The 19,766-nt window shown below is 33.1% G+C and overlaps 1 protein-coding gene across 1 annotated transcript in view; it reads left to right on the forward strand.

Moving 5' to 3' along the window:
- LOC138328479 (CD109 antigen-like) overlaps positions 1–18,755 on the forward strand; it is a 43,418-nt gene extending 24,663 nt beyond the window's left edge. The window contains exons 15-34 of the mRNA XM_069275300.1: positions 244–393; positions 883–960; positions 1,577–1,622; positions 2,784–3,036; positions 4,086–4,203; positions 5,047–5,160; positions 5,827–5,928; positions 6,614–6,772; positions 7,364–7,499; positions 7,842–8,018; positions 8,989–9,070; positions 9,347–9,503; positions 10,621–10,710; positions 11,162–11,345; positions 13,117–13,340; positions 13,846–14,001; positions 16,681–16,749; positions 17,010–17,120; positions 17,472–17,625; positions 18,653–18,755. Of these exons, the coding sequence (XP_069131401.1) occupies positions 244–393; positions 883–960; positions 1,577–1,622; positions 2,784–3,036; positions 4,086–4,203; positions 5,047–5,160; positions 5,827–5,928; positions 6,614–6,772; positions 7,364–7,499; positions 7,842–8,018; positions 8,989–9,070; positions 9,347–9,503; positions 10,621–10,710; positions 11,162–11,345; positions 13,117–13,340; positions 13,846–14,001; positions 16,681–16,749; positions 17,010–17,120; positions 17,472–17,579 (2,514 nt within the window). The 3' untranslated portion in view covers positions 17,580–17,625; positions 18,653–18,755. The remainder of the gene's footprint in view (positions 1–243; positions 394–882; positions 961–1,576; positions 1,623–2,783; positions 3,037–4,085; positions 4,204–5,046; positions 5,161–5,826; positions 5,929–6,613; positions 6,773–7,363; positions 7,500–7,841; positions 8,019–8,988; positions 9,071–9,346; positions 9,504–10,620; positions 10,711–11,161; positions 11,346–13,116; positions 13,341–13,845; positions 14,002–16,680; positions 16,750–17,009; positions 17,121–17,471; positions 17,626–18,652) is intronic.
- The last annotated feature ends 1,011 nt before the right edge of the window (positions 18,756–19,766 follow it).

Consider the following 19,766-nt stretch of genomic DNA (forward strand, 5'->3'; position numbering starts at 1 on the left):
GGTCGAAGGCATGTGTTTCATGTGGTCAAATGGTAGTACTACCTGCTATAAATGCTAGTGAGCATTATAGCTTGGTGTTTCGGAGTAGCAAGCGTTTATTTTTTATCGGTTGTCACCTTAAACGATGTCAAAGTCGCGTCTTATCACTATCCTAAATGATACGTAGCTGATGACTATGATGATAATTATCATCTTCGTCGATCTGCATTTCTCAAATTTGTGTGTGCCGTTTCTTTTTTATAGGCTTCTATTAAATTCAACAAAAAGAAGGTGCAGCCAAACGAGAGAGTAGAACTGAAACTGAAAGCCGCACCTGGGTCAGAAATGCATGTACTAGCAATAGACAAACGAGTACTTCTACTGAAGAAAGGAAACGACATTACACAAAGTGATGTAAGTGTTTATTAACATGAGAAACGCCATATAACAAAACGATTTATGTGTTTATCAATTTGAGAAACGACATTACACAAAGTGATGTAAGTGTTTATTAACATGAGAAACGCCATATAACAAAACGATTTATGTGTTTATCAATTTGAGAAACAACATAACACAAAACGATGTATGAGATTTTTTATCTGAGAAATGACCACCAACATGTTCTCTTATTGTCAATACCAACCGAAATGTCAGATCTTATGAAGTAAAACAATTCTGTACAATAAAGGCACAATAGTACTTTGAAGAATCTCAACCAGTGGCAAGATTCTAAGCTGACAAACAAGAGGCTTGCCGAGTCTTTGACTGATTTAGAATCTTACCCTGAGGTAATCAACGCAGATTTAAAACTCGAGCTTATAGTAGGAAGTTAGATCCTTAATCACTTATCAATATCTAATATCGACGCTGATAAGTCAGGTTTTTATTTTACCGTTTTAGGTTCAGAATGAGATCCAGCGTTTTGGCAATGGTATTTCATCACTTTCTACCGGGGTTGATACAGCTTCCATTTTACGGGTAAGTAATATTATATTTATGCATGGTTTATTCAAATGTTGAACGCACCTTATCTTAAAACATTTTAAACACACTAATGATGAACTTTTCATAACGTATGAATTTATATAGTCAGTGTTTTCTTTATTGTATCGTTGTGGGCATTCAATGATCAAAAACAACGTTTGGTACTTTGTCATTGTCAGCTAGCTACAAGGATACACAGCCATTATAATTGATATTGTATCAAGGATGTACTTGATATTTGAAATTCAACAATTTAATCACCTAATCACAAACTCGAAATTATGACGTGCCAAATTATGGGTGCCAAAAAGGGCACAAACCATACATAGTCCTTTCAATGGTTTTAAATTTTCGCGATCTGGCTTTCATGAGTGAACCATTTCTCAGTATTTCGTGGATGGAATTATCGCGGCCATGGCAATGTCACGCAAAAATATCGTCCCAGCTTAAAGAAGGTATATGATGTGCCATGTTTGAAAATGAAAAATTGACCATGTAACTAGTATAACAAGATATATATCTAATCGTGTTAATGTCTTTTTAATTTAGGATGTTTTCGCTTAAATATGGTTGTCCTAAGATATCAATATCGGTTTGGCGTTTCTTTCAGAACGCTGCAGTGCTGCTGATGACGGATATAGTAGAGTCTGAAGAACGTAAGTATCCACATTGAAATTTTTTTCTCCCATCATTCACTGATTTGTCATCCGTTTTATCTGTCAGATTTCTTGTCAACCCCTAGGGTATGACAGGTTCCGCGCGCTAACCTTTTGAACGTGAAGTTCCGGTAAAACAATTATGTGACATCAAAACTTCATGTGGTGACTATGGATGAAGTCATTATATTGACGTGCAGTCGATGGAACCACGATCATTTTAGACTATTATCTCATCTTTCTTTTTTGTATATGGGGAAAACGAGAATCATGCCCTACCTATGCGGGCGTGACAGCGAAATTAAAATCCTTCGGGGAATTCATGAATGATGTTTATTAATTTCTCATCGGGTTGTAACTTCGTTGTCACACGTTTGAGGTAGAGAATTATTCTATAAATCTGCCATGGTGAAGATCTTAGCATTTTGTTATAGTGCAGTTTGACTATTTTTACCTGAATAACAACGTTTTGTCTAAGTTTTTGTCCCCGTCTGTCTGTCGTGTTATTCTCTGTCTGGTTGTCAATCTGATGCTGTATTCAGAACACGGATTGGCGGAATTTGTTGTTGTTGAAATCTCATGCATTAATTCCTTAAGAGGTAACTCAACATGTGATTGCACTGTAGGTCTCTATAAATGTCACTATTACTAAAATATATTTATGTAATTGCCAAATTACGGTATCTAGATGATAACTTGAAATAAAGAAGATTCCCTTTTGTTGAAACTTAATGAAATATTCGGTTACAATTGTAACACAGGTTGGTATCGAAAACGTTAACTAGAACGATCACTGTTGATTAAAATAGATTTGTATGTTTTCATATTAGAATATTAGAAAAGGTTGATGGATTAGCTAAAGAGAGAAAATATCTCTTGTATAGAAAGAATATCTCTTTTACATACAAGTTTGGCTTTTTTACCTTTATAAGTATATCGTCCTATTAACAGTCAATGATATTTAACAACGTTAACGTGCCACGTTGATAAGGTGGAGAAAAATCGAAGTTACCGGCGAAAAACCACCGACCGGTATTTGGCAACTACCTCGTAGGGGATTCGAACTCACAAATCAGAGATGGAGGGCTTGTGGTGTGTTGCGACTTCTATTTTCCAGGGTTACATATTACGGTGATTTTTGTATTCGTCCCTGTTATTTAGCACAGACCGGCAACCAAGAAACCACTACAACAACAACGACAACATCAAGACCATCATCACCAAGACCAACAACAACAGCAGTACAAACAACAACTACAGAGGGAGAAGAAGTATTATCCTCAACTTTAGGCACTACAACCACAACTGAATCAGACGTTCGTCCACAGCAACCATCCAGGCCACCTGTTACTACCACGGCCAGGATCAGGAAGAAGTTCTTTGAGACTTGGATCTGGACAGAGATAATAGCGGGGTTGGTTCTATGTTGGATATCCCATCAGTCACTAGATCACTGTTATAGTTATATTATACCTCATGTTTATAACGGTGTCTGTGTTTAATTGAAACTCGTCACATGATAGGGAAATAAAACATTGTTCTTCCTTCGTGGGAAATAAAACATGATCGTGGGAAATAAAACATCGTATTTCCTTCGTGGGAAATAAAACATCGTATTCCCGGGAAATAAAACATCGTATTTCCTTCGTGGGAAATAAAACATCGTATTTCCTTCGTGGGAAATAAAACATCGTATTTCCTTCGGGGGAAATAAAACATCGTACTTCCTTCGTGGGAAATAAAACATCGTATTTCCTTCGGGGGAAATAAAACATCGTATTTCCTTCGGGGGAAATAAAACATCGTATTTCCCAGAGGTGCGTGTCCCTATGGTGACAGGCCATCTTTCACATGAAGTTATCCCCCTTCCCATTGTACAACAATGACGGACGAAGCGTAAAACGTCATTTTTAATTCGTCGCGAATTTAATATTAAGTTATTTTCAACCCAGATTAGCGAACCGCGAATTTTCGGTAATAAACAATTATGCCCTTGTGGCCGTGCGACATGAAAGTTTATTTACCCTCAGATGTAATATTACACCTTCTGGTAAATAACCCTTCATATCACACTGCCACCGGTGATTTAATTAGAAGCATTGATGTCACTAATTTGTACTTTCATCGGGTTATGAAATAAATTTTGTTTGCAAACTTTTGTGAGAAAATCCGTTACGCTACAAAAATAGTGTCATCAATGCTAAAATTATCAATTTATACAAAAAACTCAAGTTAATCCATTTAATTCAATTGATGAAATATTCAGTCTGAAATAATTACACTGATGTTTAAGCCAATGAGAGCCGAGGTTAAAACCTATAACGTCATACTTTGCGTGATATGATAATAATAATTGTTTTACTCAATGAAAATGGTCGTTACATGCATGATTTAATGATGCATGTATGGTAAATATACGTAACTGACAACAGTAAAATTTAGATGATGGATATCCTATTTCAGAGACAATGGAAAAGCAACACTATCTCGTAAAGTCCCGGATAGTATAACAACGTGGGTAGCGTCCATGTTTGCCTCAGATACAAAGACAGGTTTGGGCGTGGCTCCGTCATCAGCAGAGGTAAACAATTTCAGTAAAACCTGCTTTATTTTTGTACATTTGTACAAAAACAACTGGGATGTTTGTTCGGATGGTGATTAGATGAATCACTTGATCAGCCGAATTTTGATTTCCCATTGGTTACAAAACATCTGTTGACTAAACCTTAACTAAAATATGTAAATAAGTGTCACTGAAATATGTAAATAAGTAAAGAATTCATAAGAATCTTTATATTTTGGTAAAGTAAATATAACAAGTCCTAATTTGGAGGTTTTAGCATAATTTATCTGTATGTGCAGACCATTTGCAGGGCAAGCTATTTTCCTTGACCTTTGGCGGTCTTACAAATATTTCAAAGTTGGGGGGGAGGGGAACAGGAGGATCAATTTAAATCGAAAATTTTCAAAACAAATAATAATGCTTATCGGTCATGGCTGCAAGATGACCCAAATCGACACCCCTCCTTTTGGCTAACGAGATAGTAGATACGACTGGTTGTGGTTGTTGCAATTCCTCAATATGTTTGTCACGACCTCTGTATCAAGGCATATAGATAAACATTTCATGAAGAAGGATCTGTCTCAAAGAAAACTTTCTTTTTTTCGTTTATTTATTTTTATTTATTTTATTTTTACTTTAATTTCAAATTTTAAAAATATTTCCCAGCCTCTTGAGTATACATGTAATTGTTTTGCACTGTCGTGTGATACCTTGTTGCTGTTTGTTAGATCTGTATTTGTACTTCCCATACATTAAGTATTAGCAAGAAAACTTCATTTCTGTGTCATAAAGGGCTCGTACGCTGCTTTGCTTTATTATACGTAATAAACTCCATTTAACCTATTTCTAAATATTATCCAGATTGCCGTTTTTAAAGACGAGTTTCTGCAAATTGTTGTGCCACGTTCCGCAATCAGAGGAGAAATAATCGTTGTTCAAGTAGATTTCTTTAATTATGGGAACAAGGATATGGAGGTAAGTGTTAAAAGTGTTCTGTTCATTCTGACTGTCTATATTGCCAGATAATTAATTAATTAAAGAAAAGATGAATGGATTTGAGTGATAGTCACTTGAATTGAAGTTATAAAGTTATCCAACTGTAGGTTCGAGGATAGAGTTTGGGGTGAAAGGTAGATTCTGCACTTTTGTTTCAAGAATTCGGAGCCTGTATTCAGTATTCTGTATTCTTGGTACAAGATTTTAAAAACCTGAGCGATACAGGTCCTCTGAGCCTATTGTTTAAGGCAGTTTTGTCAGTAATCTAGCAGCCTCATTTCTGTTCTTCTAATATTTTCAATCGGGTGAAATTCATGGTGTCTGTGCGTGGTTTCTGTGCCTATGTGCTTTATTTTCAGTGTGATACAGAACCTTGAGAACTTGTCGGTATCTAAGAGACACTATCGCTTCAACAATACTCTGACTTAGTATATTACCTCGAATGAAATGATTATTTGTATTTAAGTAAACGATTTTATGCACAATAAATTAAGTTTATGAACTCTTTTTTCTAATAAGCAAAATCTGTCTTCTCTTTATCATCCAGTAGAAACTCCTGGTGTCTTTGGAATTAACATAAGTTTACGTGAATGATATTCTCTTGTTTGGATTTATATATTATGCTTCATAATTTGGTATTAACAGGGCGTCGTTATACTGAAGAAGACCAACGAGTTTTATTTCGCTGACCCAGCAGGAAGGAGATTCACTCCAAATGACCGTAAATTCCCGGGAACCTGGGCAAAGGTGTATTTTCACTTTCACTTTTAGATTTATGATATTATACTAGCGGAAATGTAATGCAAGATTTACTTGAAGTTCAAAACCTAACAGTTTGATAGAAAAACATTCTGGAACCTCCGAACTAAGAAATTTTTTTTCTAGTTTTTTAAGTAAATATGTGCTTGAATCCTCGGAGCATCTAGCGGTTCAAGATCCTTATTTGACATATATGTTAATTTAAATACGTTGTAAATAAATGTATATAGAATCTTTAGGCAAATTAAAAAAAAAACAAAAAACATTCGACTTACATGTTTTTAAAATCTAAAATAGATGCTTTTTTAACTTGGAATGCATTGTCAGTTTAAAGAGTGTTCATTTGAATTGAGATTTTATAAATACGATCACAGAAACCCTATTGAAATCGAATACAAAGGAAAGACTAGAACATGTTTTATCTATATTAAAGTCAATTAAGATTTAGTTTTAGTTGATTTCTGTTTTGGGGAAAAAAGACTATACCAATAGCAATTGATTATAATGTATCTTATGTAAAAAACCCGTTTGTTTGGATTTCGTTTATTGCCATTGTACAAGAGAAAAAATCACAGACTACCGATAGGAATTGAATATAAAGTAAAAGACTGGAACATTACCGTGTTGTTCAGCTGATTGATAACTATCGTTGTTGTTTTATCTTCTGATCCAGACACTGACAGTTAAATCTGATGATACTGGTTCTGTGTTTTTCCCAATTGTGCCACTGGTGATTGGGGAAATGGATCTTACACTGCTTGCTAAAGCAAAGAAAAAGACGGACAAGAAGTTTAAAGATATCGATGCTCTCAGAAAACCAATTAAAATTAAGGTGTGTATGAATAAATTAAGAGTATATTTGCGGTTGTGCAAAAGCAATTGTTTGTTTGTTCAATAATTAAATAATTGATTTTAGTATCAGAATTTTAAATTCATCTTTTATATAATATCTGATGTTTCAATATATTAACAGAGGCATTTCAGACATCCATATATTGTTCAGTAGACTACAATCTGAATGTGTATAAATTCCGATTAAAATAAAAAAAAAAACACAAAAAAGCAACAAAAAAAACACACAAAAAACCAATAACAATAATTATGTAGCATGACAGAAAATGAATATATACTGTGAACCAACTTATTCTCGAGTGCGATAACATGTCGCGGGAGATAGCAGTTCGCCAAAATAAATCGCCGACAAATTATTTAAATAAAACAGAGTTATAAACGATAATTAGCAAATTTGAATCTCCGTGAAAAAGTCGTTGGGCAAGAAAATGCGAAATTAGTCGCGACGAAAACAAGTTTGTTTGCTGTAAAAAACAAAACAAAAAAAACCTGGAAAACAACAACAACAACAACAACAACAAACAAACTATGTATATAACTAACATAATATGACGTATTTGTACGATTTCAGGCGGAAGGTATCAGACAATCGTACACTCTCCAGTCTCTGAAAGTCTTGAAAGGTGACCCCGTCAGTGAGACGCTGAACATCACTTTCCCTAAATATCATGTTTCTGGATCGGAGTATATCCAAGTGTCCGCTATCGGTATGAATTTTACGTTTTAAATTATAGACCAGTGTTTTTACTAAAAGTTATTGCTCAAATCGATACAGTTGTAACGCAGGCTGAAAAATAAATAAAAACTTATCTAAATAGAGACGAGGAACTTCTAAAATATTCATATGTATGTTCCAAAAGTGAATGACTATCAACCATATTTCTTATTTCTGATGATGGGTGATGATGACGCCGCCGAGACATACGACGACGACGACGATGATGATGATGATGTTGATTGAAATGAAATTGAAATGGTTTGTAATTGCAATTACGATGATATTATAGTTCGAGATATTGGCAAGATATTTTAATATTTATACTGTATAGGTGATATTATGGGTCCATCTTTGGCGGGTATCGAAGATCTTCTACAGATGTCGTATGGCTGCGGAGAACAAAACCTACTCAACTTCGTACCAAATGTATTTGTCACAAAGTATCTTCGGGTTACCAGTCGACTTACACCTGAAGTTAAGGAAAGAACCGAGAACTTACTAGCTGCCGGTAAGAAGCTCTTATATACTGAAAACGAGGATATTTATCCAACAAATCCGATTTTAAACTGATAAATTACATGTATTTTAATTTGCATTTATGCGCATACTATATCATTTCGGTGTATTTATAAGTTACATCAAATTGTTTTTTCCCTGATGCTAATTTGTATTTTGTAAAGACAAAATGTATATTAAAGATGCTCCACCGCTGACAAATGGTATTTTTTCACTATTAAAAAACATGAGCAGACGATTTAGTATTTTTCTCCAGTTACAAAAGTTACTTACTTTACACCATAACCACCATTGAAAAGTTTGAGGTTCTAATTTTACTTCAAGTTAAAAATATGAAAAATAATTAATTGCATCCCGAAAAAATTCCGTGACACGATATCCTATATGGAATGAAGTACTGATTGCGCATGCACCTAAAGCGAAATAAATTATTATATATTATTTTTTGTGTTAATTAGGCATATATATACACGATTAAACACCAATTATTGTTCAAATGATTAACATCATTTATGCTCTGTCGGCGATGGAGCATCTTTAAGGAAAATTAATTTTACTCGAACATTGAGGATCTCCTCCATTTTCCGAGCGTCAAACAATGTTTTCAAGTTCTAATTTATGATTTAAAACGCACTTATGTACTTTTATGTCGTTTTTGTTATTTTTGAAACATTTAAAACAAAATAATTTGTAAATATCTATGGTTTGTTAAACTATAGCGAACACACAAAGCAAATTTTTAACCTTTGAGATTTTGTTTTAGCATTAATTTATTTACAAATCAATGAAGTGTAATCTGCATAAACGTATTGTTTTCTAAGGTTACCAAAGTAAGAGCTAATATACAAACGCTTTGATTTAGGGAACACACAAAGCAAATTAACCTTTGCAGATTTTGTTTTAGCATTAATTTATTTACAAATCAATTAAGTGTAATCTGCATAAACGTATTGTTTTCTAAGGTTACCAAAGAGAGCTAATATACAAACGCTTTGATGGGTCATTCAGTGCGTTTGGGAACAGAGACAGGAGCGGCAGCACGTGGTAATGGACGAATTTTTCATCTATTATTATTCAAAACATATTGCATTAAATTCGATACCTTTTAAATTATCCAACAGAATTTTAGTTCCTATAATTGATTTTAAGCTTTCGGGTAGGTATCAATTGTGAAGTCATTACTTTTATTTTCTCTGGAAAAAATATGACGTTTTGGCGTTATATTCATTAACACATGACGTAACAATCAATACCTACCCGCAAATGTAGATCATAAACACTAATATTCAAATACGGAATATAATCAGTTTTCGTCACTAGGTTAACAGCATTTGTCGTGAAGACATTTGCTCAGGCGAAAAACGACACGTCAATTGATCCAGATGTGATGGAGGATGCCATTCGGTTTTTGCTGAGATATCAAAGAAGTGATGGATCTTTTTATGAACCTGGAATTGTCTTCCACAAAGGAATGCAGGCATGTTGATTTTTGTACCTGATTTAAATATACCTTCAGTTTGTATCCGAGATAATGTATGACATGACATGAATACGAAATGGCTGTCAAAATAAACATGTATAATAATAAAAAAATCCTGGTAGATATGAAGAGCGTTGTTAAAGACTATTACACATCAATCATGTCACTTCTCTTTACTTCCACCATTGACAGATATTTTAGGATGCATTCAGATAACATATTACGGATAACCATCGACATCTATGAGCCAGATGTTTCCCTATAACATCCATCCCCATGTTTTTTGCCAAATTGAAGACAGTTAAGTCAAAGATGAACAAACACTGTTTTGAACATTTTAGCAGAATTTTAGCGAGATTTTTACGAATAAAATGTTGCGCGAAAATAGTATTGCGTCTATCGCTTTTCTGGTAAGCTGTTGATGAAGCAGTTATTACAAATACATGTATGTGGATTCATCATTGAGCAAACCTGTTCGTAATCGGTTCTGCACTAAATGTTGATTGCGCAAAAATAAACGCGTTTGCAGAATATGAAGATTAATTTACGCACAGAAAAATAACATGATACGCTATTGATAGGATCATTTTAATAATTGTGTACGGTATAGTTCTTACTAAAATGTGGAATTATTCGAGGCGAAGCATTTTTTGCATATATCACTCTCTTTGAATCTCCACGAATATATACGCAGGCGAACATAGAAACAAATGCGAAATAATTCATTATTATTGCATGCCACCAAAATGCATACCACGCTACAAATAGCTAAAAATTAAAAAAAAAAATAATGATTAGACAAATGAATGAATAAATAAATAAAAATAGAAGAAAAAACAATCCACGCGCTAAAATATCAACGTTCACATATATGCTATGGATTATCGCCGTTTTGATTTCGGCTTTGTCATCATATCTGTAGTCCTAAAAACAAATTCAAAATTTATTGCAATTCAAATTCTGTAGACTTTTCTGCTAAATTATTTCATTGAAATAAAATGTTAATTAATATAGATCTATTTAATTACATATTTGGCAGCTTATAAGTCAATTCTGTTGATATGGTAAAGGTGCTCTTCGTAAATGGTTTTTTTTGTTTTTGTTTATTTTCTAGGGTGGATCGATTTCATCAACTCGAGCACGCACTTCATTCGTGCTTGCGGCAATCGTGGAGGCAAATCAACTGGACTTTTTGAATGAAAGGGTAAAATATGTGCATTCATAGTTTGACTGTAAAATGTAATTGTCAATAATAAATATTTTTGTGTGGTAAAATTTATACAATTTATGTTTTCATGTTTTATATATTATAAAAAAAGTCTCAATTATAATGAATAGTGCTTTAGATTCACGGGGTCAATATTTCACGGTTTCCTACACGGAGTGTGTTCGCGACGATAGTTGTTTGCGGTTCACGAATTCCGAACACCATTAAATGAAATATAAAATGTTCACACAATACACTTTTGCTTCTCTTCTTCATTTATCATATTAGTATAGTCCTTATTTACTGATGCACCTTTTAATTGTTTATGTATTTAATATAACTTTTAAACTTGTTTATACTTGACTCTTTTTCATTATCAATAGTATAGTAAAAGAAAAGAAAAGAAATAAAGTTTATACGAAGTATCCTATCTTGTCCAAACATCCAGATGTCACAACTACTCACTAACGCCACGATGCAGGCAGTGAATTTCCTGACAAAAGGGGGCGTCCAAAGCTTTAGAAACACGTATGAACTGGGTATCACCGCCTATGCCTTGACTTTAGTGGATCGAAATCTGACGATACTCGAGGAAATGTTCGCTGAACTAGACACAAGGGCGACAATACAAGGTACAGTAAAATCTGTCTTAGCGACCACCTTTGTATAAAGACCATTTGCTTGACAAGACCACTTTCTTCAATAGAGTCCCAAATGGTCGGTTTCATCACAATTGCCACTGACTATAAAGACCAAATGAATATAAAGAAAATGAAATTAATATTTAAAGATACCAAATATTATTTACACATATTAAAACCACAATATTGTCATGAAACCCGTTAAGCAAAGGAAAAACTTAATAAAAACCATTCTGTACTCATAGACTATTTAAAGCAGTGGGCACTTTGGTACTGGTTTGATAGCAGTTTCTCCACAAATTCTGCATAGTTTAGTCAACCTTTGTTTGTGGAGTTCCATTGTTTCAAGTAATTCCTAACCTAAGGTATGGTCTTCAGCTATCAAAATAGAAATACACATAGAATATCTGCCTTTTAACACAAATAAACATATCTATAGAAGTCGCCTTTGTGTACAACTATTGTTTGATTTCATAATCATAGCTTTAATCACAAGCTATAAATCTAATAAACCTTTTGCAGTATAACATAAACAACAAACATGTTTCTGCTGTTTGATTACAAGGAGGTGACACTGGTGCTGATTACTATAGCTGTTATATAGTCCACTTACTTTATCTTAATTAGCAAATGGCACACTTTTACTCTTTACAGCATCAGTATTTAATCTTTGTAAAAGTAAGATAATTACCTCATTTGATAAATTATTTCAATACTGATTTTATTGCATTTCCTCAGTAATATGCATTGACTGTAGAAATTTGATAAAAGTGAAAAACAATAATTGCACGCATGCTTCCAATGTATATAATACAATCAGAATATAAAATAAAATACTGTGTAATCACCAAAGTCTTGCTCCTTTATAAAAAAATCATTATAGATAAATAAAACTGACTTGATTTGGAAAACAAAATGTTATAATATTCACAAAGAATGCAAGGATGTGCATCATATTATCTTTGTGCAAGCTAACTATACTTCAATCTTGCAATGGCCTACACTCCACACAGCTTTAGGTATGAGTAATCATGGCCAGCAAGGAGTGCTTTAACATAAACAATTCTGTGTAACATGTGTAACAAGAACCTTACAATTAATGCTCCCTGATAGCAAAAGTTATGGAAATTCACAACTTACAAAAGTTATGTAAAACCATTAACTTTTCTAATCCAAAAGTTATGGTAAATCATAACTTTTTATAAAAAAGTAATCATAGTAGTTGATTTCTAAAAACATAATATCTCCTTCAAAAATGTGTAATCATTACAACAATGACTATTTAAAGCAGTGAGGAAGGATAAAATGATTTCGAAGAGCAAGAAAATATTTAAGAAAATTAAGATATGTTCTTACTTGCAAAATAATTATAATGTGTAGCCATTATCTTCACAACTTATCTAATGAGATTTCTTCCTTTGATGTAGTGGGTTTATTCAAAAATTAAACTCACAATAGAATGTGAATGTAAGTCTATCTCGTTATGTCGAATTTGACTGGACCGTTATAAACATAATGTTATGCAAATATTTTTTTTTTATTTATGATTTATCACTTTTCACGCTAGATATTATGCGTTTTACATAACGGTTATGCCGAATGCTTCATCACTTTGCTAGCCTGGTCGAGATTATTTTTGTGCTAAAATTCAAAATGTGCCATAAGAAGTACGTAAACAGTATTATGTTCAGTGTAAAAACTTCCAAATAGCGGCCTCTCGACCTGCGAGTTCAAGATTACGAACTGTGATTTCATTTGCTAGATGGTCAAAAGTACTGGATCCTTTCAAGTAACGAAGCCGCAGCCGTTAATCCCTACAAGTCGAGCTGGCGACCTCCAATAACCAGGTCAAGGGCACTCGATATCGAGGTCACTGCTTACATCATGTTAGCCTTTGTCGAGAGAAATGACGTCACAAACGGCTTACAGGTTTTGAAATGGTTGGTAACACAGCAGAACTCAAGGGGCGGATTTGTTTCAACGCAGGTAAGTCAACAAATTCTATCTAAGTTATCTCGAAATCTAAAACGAAATTTCAACTTCTATTTTCTAGATATTAAGACAACTCATACATTGTATAGATATCTATTCATGTAAATTATAAAAAATTAGCATAAAAGCCAGCGTCCCTGGTATACAATTTAATTTAAACATAATATATTGCCAAATGTGCTATGTGATTGGGCACACGTTATATAAAGCTTGTTCCAAAAAAATAGAACATTTAAATTACATTAACAAGATGACATTCACAAATATATAAAATACATAATGTATAAATTTATATTTGAGATGGACAGGGGACAGGAAGCGAGAATATACTCAGAAACGTAACCTTGGTACTTGAACATATGAAGATATTGAAGATATGATATTAAAAGATGCAATTATATACTGTATATCAATTTTAAAAATACCGAAGTAGTTATTTATATCCTAGTTTTTCTTAACTAAGAAACTTATTTAAGCTTTTTGTTCTGTATTTTCCCAGGACACGGTTATCGCTCTTCAGGCGTTCGCGAATCTGGCGGAAATCGTGTACGAGGATAACTTCAGTATCAGTGTCAATGTAGAATCATCTCCTGGGACCTTCAGTCACATCTTCAGTGTCACAAATAACAATGCTTTAGTCCTACAGATAGCAGAGGTGTGGCCACGAAACCATTATCGTATCTTTACTTCTGTGTTATTAAAATGGAAGCATTTTGCCTATTGAACTATTCAGTATAGGAGATTTCAGAAAAGATGGCGTGACGTCACAGAAAGTTTACATCCGGGTCCTCCAAGGTACAAACACGGTATGGCGACTAATAAAAACAATAACAGATACGTACATCCCTGATACACAATCGATACGCTGACAAAAGTATACACTTTCATACTTGCAAATTCTGATTTCAAAATAGTTTCTTATTGTTTCAGAGGTTACAGACATTTATATTTACAATTGTTTATTGCTAAATATATTTGTTTAGATTTAGTGTTGAAGCCAGCTTGCGAAGCGGTGCCGGGGCCGTCACACGTACCCGCTTTTTGTTCACACGTAGAAATCCGTTGTGAAAAAGTTATGAATAGATAATTGATTTCAATGTATCATATTTCTGTTATACACGAAAAATCTGTTCATAACACTATTTAATATAAATATAACGAAATGTGAACCACATGGCCAGACCACGGCCGCTCGTGCATGGCTTCGCTGGTAGATCACCTCGGGCAACAGCCGATAGTTGGGAAATTAATAATATTTATACGTAATTACCAACGCATACCTCAATAAGTACTTGTAAAATGTATATATTTCGTTATTTCCCATGTATTTATTATTTTAAATGAATGGTATAAACCACCGTTACACATAAATGAAGATATACATTTATGTGTACGTAGACGTACAGTATGGCTGCCGATATCTCGAAAAATAAAATAGTGAAATCGTTCAATTTCATGAGTTTATTTTTTTTATTTTTAATCACTTTTATTCCATGTGCCGTTATGTGAAGTCCCAAATTGAGGTGATATTACTTTAAAATAATTTGAATGCATGTTAGATAGACTACATTTAGATTTATGAATATAGCTACAATGTAGATCGTAATTACTATAAATGCCGACCAGGACACATTGCGCACGGCTTTGACAATTCTAAAATACTCGAAGTTTTGTTTAAAAATATGATAAAAGTAACTTTAAAATGACTCATTTGAATGTTATAAACTAAATTCCAAAATTTCTAACGAAAGAGTTAACCAGAATACATAATTTTGTGACTATGAAAAATGACGAAATTCGGGATCTCGGCAGTACTATACGTAATGGCTGTAGTGCGCTTGGGGTATCTACGAAGGCAAATTTTAATTTGGTCATAATCACACATCGTAAGGTGTTTTACCAAGTAAGACTTAGAAAACAGTAATTGCTTATTAAAATATCAGTATATAATTTGGGGAAACTTGAAATTTAATTTGTAGTTTCTGTCAATTTTGTAACTTCTGTCAATGTTTATACGTAGGTCTAATGGCGACCGTGTTTTTTTCTCGTGGCGGTAGAAAATGGAGTATAAACGGAGTAAAATATATAAATACCAGATGTTTATATCTAAATATTATCGTTAAATATTTTTATTTACCCTTTTTATAATTTAAATAACGCAATAGTTCTCGGATTGTCGTACTATTTATTACAATAAAATGTAAACAAACATCGCAAGCGGCTGTTTTCCCTCTATGTTTATGTGTAGATATACGGAGTTGTACCTTTGAGCGCCCGGATGTACCTTTGTGTTACGTCATCGCCATCGTTTCTGAAATCTCCTATTGTGTCTATTCAACATTGCGCCTGTTCAGTATTGCCCCTATTCGGTATTGCCCCTATTCAGTATTTCGCCTATTCAATATTGCGCCTATTCAGCATTTCGCTTATTCAGTATTACGACTATTCAGCATTACTGCAAATCAGGCCTCATATTGATATTCAGGATGCTCATCGATATTAAAAATATCTATATAGATATGACGTCACGTCAGACCATTGACTATGACGTCATAATCCCAATGAGAATTCACGACAGAAAACAAGCTTAGAGTTTCTTTGTTAGGAGAAAAGATAAGAACATGTACGAATTATATATATATGAAGTTACATACTGTATATTTTCAAATTCCCAATGGATAAATTTTCGAAATTCTATACAGAGCAAGGTCTAATATTAATGTAAAGATGCTCCACCGCTGACAAATGATATTTTTAACTGTCAAAAAACAGCAGCAGACGATCTAGTATTTTTTCTTCAGTTACAAAAGTTACTTACTTTGCACCATTACCATCGTTGAAAAGTTTGAGCTTCTAATTTTACTTCAAGTTAAAAATTTCAAAAATAATTAATTGCATCCCGAAAAATATCCATGGCACTATATCCTATATGGCATGAAGTGCTGATTGCGAATGCACCAAAGACATAATAAATTATTTTATATTATTTTTGGTGTTAATTAGACATATATATATACACGATTAAACACCAATTATTGTTCAAATGATGAAAATAGGCGGCGGAGCATCTTTAAAGAATTGTACACTATATAAATTCTAAATTAAACTTGAATTTACTTTCTAAATTGTATAGTTTAAGTTGTATCTATCGATATTTGAAGGAGAACATGATAAATCTTCATTATGAAAACGGGACAATGTCTTAATCTTAAATGCTTTCAAAAACATGATTGTGTTTGTTCTGGCCAAAAAAAGATGCAGCTAATGATAGGTTAATTGATTATCAGAATTACCCTCAGAGTTACAATAACATAACGAGTCTTCCTTTACACAGATTCCGTATGTAAACAATACCCAGGAATTGACAGTCAGTGCTACAGGCACGGGGATCTGTTTAGTGGAGGTAAATGATTCAATAATCGGTATATAATCTGAGGAAAATTCTAATGTAAAGAGGGTCGTGGGCGAAATTACAATGCAGATGGTGTTTTTTTCAAATAAGTTCAAGAACTTTCCAACATTTCATTATAGCAACATTAGTTGTTGCATTATGATATCTTTATTATGCTATAATTTAATTACTTCATAATACTTATTAGATATCTTAATGTCATGAAAGGCAAGATTATATATCATATATCTATGCTATATTCTTTAAACCAGGTTTCTGTATTTTTCAACGTTGAAGAAGAGCTACGTGAACCAGCTTTTGCAATGAATACTACATTGAGAAACGAAACAATGGAAGGTTTTCAAACTGGATGTTTGCTTCCGGTAAATTATCTATAGTTATTTTTAGACCTTCTAACGTATTAAATTTTTGTTTATTTCAAATAAGATTTCCTGAAACTCCGAGGATTTTTGTGTGTGTTTTTTTTATATAGATTCTTATTATCGTTTTATTAATCTCGTATGAAACTTAAGATCTATATGTCTTCTTCAACACATTCCTGTCGTTTTCCTAAAACGTTGTTAAATGTACGATTGAATAAATTTGCGTCATTCGAGGACAACTGGCTCAACAATTCTCGATTTATTTAAATCTACAACACAAAAGAGTTTCCTTAGTTAGATAATGTTCGTTGCACTGGGATTATGTCTCTTTTTTATTTTTCTGTTTTGTAGGTGGCTGCGAGAAGGGCAGAGTACAATGGCTCTTTTAGATGTGGGTTTTCCGACGGGGACGGAAGGGGATATTACTACAATAAAAACAAATGCTGCACCAACTTTTAAACGGGCAGAACAGAAAGAAGAAAATATAGAGATGTATTTTGACTATGTAAGTCACTGTATATATGGGAAATCTCTGTTTATAAGGATTAAGTTGAATAGATTTTTTATATTATGGAGATATAACATAAAAAACTGAGTGTATTCTAAATAACCGGTTCATGATGAGAGTACACTCAGATTTTTGTGTTATATTTCCTTAACATACTCTCCACATCGTTCAAGTTAATCTTTTTTATTCAATTTACTGAAGGTAATCTCTTCAATATTCAAAATTCATTTTGGGACTCGTTTATCTATAATAGCATTATCAGCAAACCAACTCGTTCAAGGGCGACGCATTTTTTCCTTCATAGGCTGATAAAGTAAATTTTTCAGCCAATGAAAATGTTCGTAACAAGCTAAATTGAAGAATCTTATATGATACATTTCATGAAATCCTTAATTGTCCTTTATATACATGTACAATACATGATCTACATTTTACATGTATGACTTTTCAAAAAAATCTGAATTTATTATTTTGCAAGCATCTTTCAATGCGTTATACTTTATATAGCATAAAATGTTCGTTGTGTAGAATATTTCGTTGTTTTAATGGGGATCTGGTTGAACCACTAATATAAAACATGTCGAACGTTCAAATCACAAATGAAGTAACCACAAACTTTTCATGTAAATTTCTCTTTAGGCTATTTTTATATTTTTGAATTCGGACGTTTGCGATGAATTTTGATATACATTAGTTTTCTAAGTTTTCTACAATAATGTCATTGTGTTATTTAGGTGTATTATAACAGTTTTTATATTCTTTTTATTTTATTTTTTATTTTATGTCATTTCATTACTATTTATATGTGGGAGGTATTATTCTGATTGCAGTTTCTGTACCCAAACGTAATATAACGTTATCATACTACATTATCCACTGCGATTACTTTTCGTGATTTACATTTGAATAAATAGTTTATAATTGTTGAAACTTTTCGTATGATTCTGATCGCCTGCTAAATACGTTAAATTTAACCGAACGCTAAAACTTTTGCTTTCCTGTACATGCAAAAATCTTGTTATAGGTGACCGACAAGACAATGTGTGTTACCATCCAGGTATTTAGGAGCAGTATTGTAGCTAAAGTAAAAGAGGTCCCTGTAACAATCTACGACTATTACGAGACAGGTAAGCCCTACCTGATAAAGATTTACATCTACATCATATGTTATTATAAGACTCTTTCATATGTGGATATGAACGATAGAGATATTTTACCCGAGGGTCACAAAATGTGGTATAACCCGTGGCTGTCTGCGGGTTTTATAACATTTTGTGATCCTGGGTGTAAAGGTATTTTTTATTCATACCTCGACGTTTTGTTACAATTTTACAATTATTATAACCCATTATTTTGAGAAATAAGTTCAACAAAACCCGCAATTGCAAGTCAATTCTCCATACATGAAAATTTCACGATATTTTTAACCCAAATCACTTTGTTTGCTTTAATCTTAGTCAAATCTCTCTGAAAATATCGAGAAAATAGTGTTTTTGATGCAGTGACGTCACAAATTTAAATTTCATGGATAATCATGTAATACAGGGGGCATACGTGTATGGCATGGGATAAACCTGAATTATAGGTATGAGAGAAATTGTAACACCATATCATACAGCTGATAATGTTCTACGAAATTAATAGCAACGGATAAATCAAGTTTATATAATCTCTGATATAGGAATGCCACAGTTTATTCCGTTACAGTTTTCAGTAGAATTTACCCATTGTTGTTTGACTGAAATAAGTGGTTACGCATTTATTCCGTTTGATTTCAAATGAAGCTATTTATATGTAGTAAAAGTTTAAAAAGTAGAGAAAAGATCCCTCTTTCCATTGTCAGACGTAGATCATTCTTTGGTGGGCGCCAAGATCCCTTTGGGGTCTCTTGTTAATCTATCATATTTGTTTCCTACATTATGTCTTCTTGTATTTTCTATTGTGAATTTTATGTGACCGTGTTTGTTTCTATGTGTATACTCATTAATTGTTTTTAAAATTCGACAATCTCTAAACGGTAAGGATTACCTTTTTGTCCCATGTTCACTATTTGCAGTAATTTGTATCCTTTTGACATACGTTTGTAAGGATCTCGTGTTACCCGGAATAATACGGAGTTACCCGGAACAACACGAAGT

Source organism: Argopecten irradians, chromosome 7 (genome assembly GCF_041381155.1).
Source record: "Argopecten irradians isolate NY chromosome 7, Ai_NY, whole genome shotgun sequence".
NCBI classification, from domain to species: Eukaryota; Metazoa; Mollusca; class Bivalvia; order Pectinida; family Pectinidae; genus Argopecten; species Argopecten irradians.